This window comes from Carassius gibelio, chromosome B17, assembly GCF_023724105.1.
Source record: "Carassius gibelio isolate Cgi1373 ecotype wild population from Czech Republic chromosome B17, carGib1.2-hapl.c, whole genome shotgun sequence".
NCBI lineage: Eukaryota > Metazoa > Chordata > Actinopteri > Cypriniformes > Cyprinidae > Carassius > Carassius gibelio.
The window spans coordinates 20,790,266-20,799,397 of NC_068412.1; the positions used below are offsets into that span (position 1 = coordinate 20,790,266).

The window sequence follows — 9,132 nt, forward strand, 5'->3', positions numbered from 1 at the left end:
ATATTATTGCCTTAGTCAACATCAACAGTTTCAGGTTTCATGTGAATTATGATAAATTCACACACAGGTACAATTCCATTCTAATTTATCTGGAGTTGTGATGTGGTTTTGGTGATGTCATCCTTTGGCATCTTGATGGGTAAGTGGTCAGATTTTTATATATATATATTTGTGTAAGATTGATATGTATGGAAAAATATCCATCAACTTATGACACCTTTAACATAAAAAAAATAAGATCAAAGTATTTATTAGAACTGAGAAGAACAACAATTGCTATAAAATGTATATAAAATGGCACAGGGTTCCTTTGGCTTTGCAAATGATTAATCTTGTATTTGGCACATGTGGAATAAGAATGGTGAATTATCATCGACTTTCATGTGCTTATCTGAACATGAATAGAAATATATCTGGATATTATGAAAACAGTAAAAACTACAGATTTTTCAATCTCTGGTGTAAATCTATGCATTAAGATGAAACTAATTTCTCATGAATCACTGATCCTTGAGTGTTTAGTGCCTCTGAATGTTAATGTTAATGTTAATGTACATGGCAGATATATGTGAGAGGAGACCTGGCCATGAGTGTGTGACTATGTGGCAAGTCCCTGCCTGTTTTTAACCTGACTTTGAGCTTTAGCTGGTATTCTGAGTCTCTGTTGTTAAAATTAATAACGGGATTTGTTCAACCAACCCAGACAGGGATGGTTGTCTTCTGTGCCTCTATATCTCCTGCCCTTTCTAACTCTGACCTGAAATTATTCAAGAAAAACAAATGCAAACTATCAACTTGGAAGCACTCTTTGTGTGTGTGTGTGTGTGTGTGTGGGTGTGCGTGTGTGTGTGTGTGTGTATCTATAAGTTTATATATATATTAGGCTATCTATTTGCTCGCACATATATATATATATATATATATATATATATATATATATATATATATATATATATATATATATATATATATATATATATATATATATATATATATATATATATATATATATATATGTGTATGACAATAAACAAATCGGCAAGCTTTGACGATTGGAGCCAGAGATACCAGAGCATGCGATAATGAATTCTGGCATAATTTTAAAATTCTAATAGCTTAATAATATACAGAATTTGAAAGAATCTCAGTAAAAATTGAGCCGCATCATGGTGATTATAGTTTCTAAAAAGTGTAAACCTTTAGACTGTGTATTTAGCGCAGTCTGACTAATTAAGAATGCGATTTACATTTAAAAATGAGATTTAAAGTCACACTGCCATACATAGGCCTATACATTCAAGAAGAGAAATGCTTGAACGATTATAGCAATGATCGTTGTCTGTATTGGACAGTACATAATACAAATTAGCCTACACATTTTTATAGATTTAAACATCACAAACATACTCCAAAAACATTAGTTAAATGTTAAAAAATAAGTTAAAAAATGAGTTAAATGTTCTCGGAGCAACAAAATCAAATAAAAAATGTTGCGCATAGACGAAAGTTAACCGACTGCGATAAGAAACTTACTGATTTGCCAATTATTTTTAAAAGTTGGCCCTCTGGAAGTAATCCACAGACGCTTTTTTTTCTCGCGTTTTGTAGCATGGAACTCTTCTGTAAACACATGTAATCGTGTTATTTGTGATGGTCTGAAAATAATTCTATCTGACATAATTAATAGAATATTTTTTTTTACATGAAACATTTTAGATGTAGACACTACTGAACGACTGCCTAAAAATACATGCATGAAAATGATGAAAAGTGGATCGAATGGAATTCCATTGAGGAAATAAGTAAACCAAGTAAAACCCCTATCTCTCTCTCTCTCTCTCTCTCTCTCTCTCTCTCTCTCTCTCTCTCTCTTTGTGGAACCTACGATCTCAAACGTTTCCCATCCCCTGTGATCTATCCACGACCTCTTCAACTATTAGAGAAAACTGCTCACACGTCACTGGTTAAGGTGGATCACAACATGTGCCAATACCTATAAAGCTCGAGCGCACGAGATGCACAGAAGACACATAGTTCTAAGAGATTCTCGAAGTTCCACTGGATATCTTCACTATGACTTTACACTCTTCCTGAGGTGAGTACACATTCATTGTCTGTCTCTGATTCACTTGTAAATTCATCATTAGCTCTGTTATTAAGATGATGTTATTTTAGATTACAGATTGCATGTTTTAGCAATTTATCTGGGAGACAGATTTTTGTTACACCCTTAAAAAAAAGTATTTTAACTGATTTTAAGGTAGGCTATAAGAACCATCATATAAAGAGTCATTTTGTATCATACCTCGGAGATTTAAATCTCTTAATGTTTCACTATGTTCTTCAGATAAGAATAAAAATTGGATCAACAGAACGGAACTGAAAAATTAATATAGGCTAGTTTGATGTTAAATACTCTATATTATGATGTTATTAGGGATTTATGTGTTTTACTTACTCGGAGGTGTTTATAAGCAGAGGGATCTTCTGTTTTAAGCAAAAATGGATGCTAATTTCCCAAATTCTCATAATCTGACGTTCAGTTGGAGTCTGATTTACAGTCGGAGTGGGTGAGAGCAGGGCTGTTGAAGGGGTTGCACCCCAAGAAAAGGTGGATAAACTCGGATGAACGACATGCCAGCGCATGCAACTTGTAAAACTGTTTGGAATAGTTAACAGCTTCTTGTCCTTCTCTGGGAAGCTGGAGAGGATGACAGCACGATAGATCTCCTCTCTTCATAAAGACCCGTGTAATGTCCTATTCTTATTCCATTCCTAGATATCCAATGAGCGCGTAAAGGGATCTTCTTGCGTGTTACACAACTTTTGGAGGCGCTCCATCAAGAAGAAATCATCACTGGAACAACACGCACAGCCACACGTGGATTCTTTGCTTTCTTTCTTTTCTTTCTTTTTTTTTGTGGCTTTGTTCAACGCTGGAGATGTTCGGGCACGATATCTGCCTCGTGTCCGTGTTTCTGGCGGCTGCTGGTGCTGTCTTACCAGCTCTGCTGTTGCTCGCGGTTTCGCGGCTGCTGTGGGAGTTCAGGTGGAGCATCACCCGGGATCGGACGTGTAAACTCCCACTCCCACAGGGCTCTATGGGCTGGCCGCTGGTAGGAGAAACCTTTCACTGGCTTTTCCAGGTAAGACTGGAGCATATACATAGAATTCCACTCGGTTTCTCTCAATTCTTTTGCGCTTATTTATGATTTATCGATCATGGATTTCATAGTATGTTCCCTCGATCATAAAAGTAACATTTTGAGTTCTAATATATATAAGCATAGCCCTATGCGTCATATTGTAATTTTATACTATAAACACGATTCTAATCTAATTATGATTTAGTCTTTTTTTTTATTCTGTTAAAATTAGTTCTCTAATTTTTTTCGGCGGGGTCATCGTTGCAAAAAATAAAATAAAAAATACATAAAAATAAATAAATAATAAAAATTAGCCTAGTAATTTTATTTATTCGTTTTACGAAAAATGTTTTGGCGCCCCCAGCGCATTTAACTATCAACAATGCGTTTTAAACAGAATACTAACCTTTTCTGATATAGCCTATGTTGTGCAGATCTATAGTGGTTTTAGGCTACTTATGTTTTATCGATGCACCTTACAGCTATCAAGCACGTGTTGCTATGGTTACCTCCGTACGCAAAGTCGGTTTCTTTACGAGGATGAACATTTAGGCTAGTGCAATCTAACTTGTGAAACGTAGCTATTAAAAACAATGCATGCAACCTCCGGTTAAAATTATGCAAGAATTAAACGACATTTGCTAACTTATGAGGAAAAAATTGAATTCCATCGCAAATCACCACATTTTGGCTATTTAGATTTTATTTAGGGCCTAAATTAATTATTTTATGTTGTTATTTATGTAGATTAGAGTGATCTATGTTACATTTTATGATATTTAGCTAATATTTTTTGCAATACATTTAGTGCAATATTTAATGCTTTGTCAAAGGAATATGATGCATGCATGTGAGCCAGTTCCTCTGCTGGCCTGATGAGCAAACTCCACAAGGTGAATTATTCCCTGCATGTGTGAACTTGACAAGGGTGTAATTCTTCACTGTGGTAAAAACAGATGCTTTCACCTTGATTTCATGCAGAGTGGCAGAACTGATTAATCCATCCCAGAAGATGCAATCAATCAATCGATCAATAATGTAAATAAATCTTACAATATGTAGGCCTGGAAAGTTTAGAAAATAGTATGGGAAATTTGTATGGAAATATTTTTAGTATGGAAATAAAAAAATAAAAAAATCCTTATAGTCACAAATGACTGGAAAAGTCTTGGGGAAGTAGTGGGGACTCGGGGTATTGCATCTAAAAGGTTTGACATGAAACTCTTGTGTTGTAACAGGGATCCAGCTTTCACATCTCCAGACGCGAGAAACACGGAAATGTTTTTAAAACTCATCTTTTGGGCAAACCCCTCATCCGAGTGACCGGTGCAGAAAACATCCGTAAGATTCTGCTGGGTGAACACACGCTGGTGTGCACGCAGTGGCCCCAGAGCACACGCATCATCCTGGGGCCCAACACTCTGGTAAACTCAGTTGGTGATCTGCACAAGAGGAAGAGAAAAGTAAGTGTATCTGAAAGACATGCACCCTGGAAGACTTTTTAAATTGAAATAATTAATCCATTAATTGTTTTATTTCTCCTAAATATCCCTGTAAAGATGAAAGCTCACAAAAAAACAATTATAATAATAATAAAAAACTTTTATTTTCAGCCATTTATATTGCAATGATTAGCTCAGCTTATGATCAATCAAATGTTGTTTTCTAGATCCTTGCAAAAGTGTTTAGTCGTGGGGCGCTGGAGGCCTATCTGACACGCCTTCAAGATGTCATCAAGACTGAAATTGCTAAGTGGTGCTCCGAGACCGGGTCTGTGGATGTTTACACCGCAGCCAAGTCACTCACTTTCCGCATTGCAGTGCGAATCCTGCTCGGTCTGCGTCTGGAGGAGCAGCAAATCACTTCTCTCTCCAAAACCTTTGAGCAGCTCATGAACAACCTCTTTTCTCTTCCTATTGACACCCCCATAAGCGGCCTGCGCAAGGTGAGAAAGAGTCCAATTCTGATCTTTCATCCACAAGCCAAAAGTCACACTGGTTCACAGCTTGAGCAAGCAAACTAAATTACTAGAATAGATGATTGTCTAAATTTCATCTACTTTGGAGAACTTTTATTCATGAATATAGTCTATTTGTTTTGTTGTAGGGAATCAGGGCCCGTGAGATTCTGCACTCTGCCATGGAGAAGATCATAGAGGAGAAACTGAAAAAGCAGCAAACCAGCGATTATTGTGATGCTTTTGACTATATGCTGAGCAGTGCGAAGGAAGATGACTATGAGCTTACAATGCAGGAGCTAAAGGTAAACCATAGAGGGCTGAATCCAAATTTATTGTGTACTCTTAAAAATAGAGTTTCTAATGAGACTTTTTTTATTCCGCAAAAGGTTCTTTACAGTGGAAAAAGGTTCTTTAGATTATTCAAATATTCTTCACACTAATAAAATAAAAAACTTGGCTCTTTTAAGAACTGTTCACTGAAAGGCAGTGATGGGCAGTATTTTGAATACATGTATTTGAAATACAAAATACTATTTTGTTTTTGAATACATTTAATCTTAGTATTTTTGTAGTTTCAAAATTCATAAAATATTTTTTGACAATCAACCTCTTTATTAGACTGCTGATTTCCTGTATCAACAAGTATACAAAAATACTAAGATTAAATGTATTTAAATACAAAATACATTTGACTTTTCCCAAAAGTATTTAAATACAAAATAGCATTTTGTATTTCAAATACATGTATATTACAATAAATGCTGTTCTTCTGAACTTTCTATTCATAAGAGAATTCTGAAAAATGTTTAATGCTTTTCACAAAAAATATGTTTTCAGCTTTGATAATAATAAAAAAAAAAAAAAAAAAAATATATATATATATATATATATATATATATATATATATATATATATATATATATATATATATATATATATATAATTCCGAATAATAGCGAGTGTGTATAGGAGCAAATCAAAAAAAATTGCTAATCTCAGTTGTTTTGCATTAAAAAATTTTGCCTTTCAGTTTCATTTAGATTCATGTTTGCAAAATAATTAAATGCAAATGCATTTCAGGAAACTGCAGTAGAGTTAATCTTTGCTGCTCACTCCACTACGGCCAGCGCATCAACATCCCTCATCCTGCAGCTGCTGCGTCATCCAGATGTGAGTGAGCGTGCTAGAGCAGAGCTGGAAAGCGAGGGGCTGATCGGCGATGTGCACGGATACTGCTGCTCTCATTGCCATGGGAACGTCGTCAGTGAGGAAAGTGATGCTGCTGAGAAGAGTACCAGTGAGGGAAGATCAGCGACGAATAAAACACTGTGTTTTGAAGCAGGAGACAAGGAAGAGAAGCATCGCTCTCGCATCCACGTCCCTTACCTGAGTTTGGAGAAACTGAGTCAACTTTCTTACCTGGACTGTGTGGTCAAAGAGGTGCTTCGGTTCCTCCCACCAGTGTCTGGTGGATACAGGACAGCCCTGCAAACATTTGAATTAAATGTAAGTGTTGTTTTGTCTTTTGTTGTTTTGTGCAAAATAATTTATGAAAATACAGTTTTATGGATAGTGCATTCATACATTGTCTGCAAAAGCTAGTTAATTTTTTCAGTAACATTTTATATCAGAAATGGAAATTACTATATTATAACATTTGTGACACTGTACATAATAAAACCACGATACTGCGCGAATAATAATAATAATTATTATATTAAATCAGATGTTGTTGGTAAAAAAAAAAAAATGTTTGTGCGACATTAAAGTTATTACATTATGAAATATGTCAAATGAATGTATAAATATAGTGTTAATATTCATACAGAATAATACTTTTTTTGTGAATTGAACCCTAAAATGTTATAAAAAATTATTTTACATTTTATTTTAGAAATATACATTTAAATTATTGCATCATAAAAATGTATTAAATTATAATTTTTAATAATAAAAGTATTAAATCACAATATAGTGTGGAAAAATAAAATCATAATTAATATTATTAATTAATAATAATTAAAGTGGTAAAAAATGTGCATTTTTTATTATCAGACGTTGAAAATGGTGTTGAAAAAAAAGGAAAAAAAAAATAGTCAGTTATATTTATTTTAGGAACATTAATAAGACTTAAAATATATATATATATTTTAATAATAAAATCATGAACATGATATAATGTCAATAATAATACTAATATAGATTTTGCTGATGAAAAAATGTTCAAAAATGTACAATTTTACACAAAAAGCTGTCTAACATAATCATTCGTATGTTGTGCATTTGCAGGGTTATCAGATCCCGAAGGGCTGGAGCGTCATGTACAGCATCCGTGACACGCACGAGACAGCAGAAGCATATCAGAACCCAGAGCTCTTCGACCCAGACCGGTTCTGCGCAGATCGAAACGAGAGCAAAACCGAACGCTTCAGTTATGTTCCATTTGGAGGTGGTGTGAGGAGGTGCGTCGGCCGGGAGCTCGCTTTGATTGTGCTCAAAACTCTTGCGGTGGAGTTGCTCGCCACAGTAGAGTGCACTTTGGCAACAGAAACATATCCAAGGATGCAGACTGTGCCAATTGTGCATCCGGTCAATGGATTGCATGTGTTTTTTAACTACAGAACCCACGGGGTTGAGAGAAATCGGAGGGAATCCACACATATTTAGACAAAAAGCTTCATTTAGACACTGTACCACATAGATTGCCAATGCATAGATGTCAAACTGCTTTTGGGAAACATATACAGTTAACATTATAATGTTTATGTTAAGCAAACCATCTGGAAATGGATGAAATGATGAACCTGACCCATTCATTAAATAATGTGGTCTTGAACTCTTGTTTTTAGTGAACTTGTGGAAAAGGTACATATCCACTAGAATGCATGTAAAAGTTACTTAAACCTGTGTAAAAGTCTGTTAGGTTTGATTAGCCAAGCCATTGTGATGTGCATTAGGAAATCACAAAAAAAAAAAAGAAAAGAAAAAGAAAACTTAAAAAAAAAACTATAAAAATAGAAATGCATTTAAATTCATTTATTCTTTCATCTCAGCCTTGTATGTGATATATAAACAAAACCTGTTTTTGTTTTATGACATGAAGTAGGAACACAAATAAGCTCTATTTATATTTTTTTCTCAAGTGAATAGGATAGCTCACTAAATAAAAACTTATATTATGCCACTTTCTAATTTCTAGGCCACTGTACTACTAAAATGACTAGTTATCTATACATGCTGTCCTTGCGGCTCTAGTACTTACAGAAGTTACATATTGCTTTAAACCATGTAAATAGATGACTAATGCATAGTTATTTGTGTTTATCATGAATGTAAGCTGTGAAAAATGACCCTTGCGCTGTGAACTGGGGGATCAGTTTAAATACAGGGAAGGAGAAAACAAGCAGCACTTTTTCTCCAAATTAGGAGTATATGTGTATACATGTTGTATATGTTCAATACTTGTGTAATACTTCTTGTAGTTAATGTGCTCACGTGTTTGTCTTTTTGAATAGTGCTCATGTTCATTTTATATCTTTTATGGTATCTATTTTGAAATGTGTATTTGGAGCTGTTATAGTGTTTAAGTTGTCTCTGTTCAATAAAGATATTTGATGCGTTTATTTGCAGTTTGTTGAGCATTATGTTTGGGGTCAGTATTTTACATGTAAAAATTTAACAAGATAATTTACACTCCCATTCAAAAGTTTGAGGTCAGTAAAATATATGTATATATATATAAAAGAATACTTATTTTCAGCAATAATGCGTTAAACTGATCCAATGTGACAGTAAAGACATTATGTTATAAATAAACATTTTTAAACTTTATAATCATCAACGAATCCTGAAAAAAGTTGCACAAAAACTTTTGGCAGCACAACTGTTTTCAGCACTGAAATAATGCAAATAAATGTTTCTTAATCAGTATGAGTTCTGAATGATCATGTGAAACAGACAATTGGAGTAATGACTTCTGAGAATTCAGCTTTGCCATCACTGGAATAAATACATTTTTTAAATAAC

General features: G+C 34.2%; 1 protein-coding gene across 1 annotated transcript; it reads left to right on the plus strand.

Moving 5' to 3' along the window:
* The first annotated feature begins 1,916 nt into the window (after positions 1 to 1,916).
* LOC127976006 (cytochrome P450 26B1) lies at positions 1,917 to 8,752 on the plus strand. The gene is made up of 7 exons (XM_052580102.1): positions 1,917 to 2,095; positions 2,780 to 3,146; positions 4,385 to 4,609; positions 4,816 to 5,091; positions 5,253 to 5,408; positions 6,187 to 6,612; positions 7,396 to 8,752. Exons 2-7 carry the CDS (start codon positions 2,943 to 2,945, stop codon positions 7,771 to 7,773), a joined length of 1,665 nt encoding a protein of 554 aa, XP_052436062.1. The 5' UTR covers positions 1,917 to 2,095; positions 2,780 to 2,942; the 3' UTR covers positions 7,774 to 8,752.
* The last annotated feature ends 380 nt before the right edge of the window (positions 8,753 to 9,132 follow it).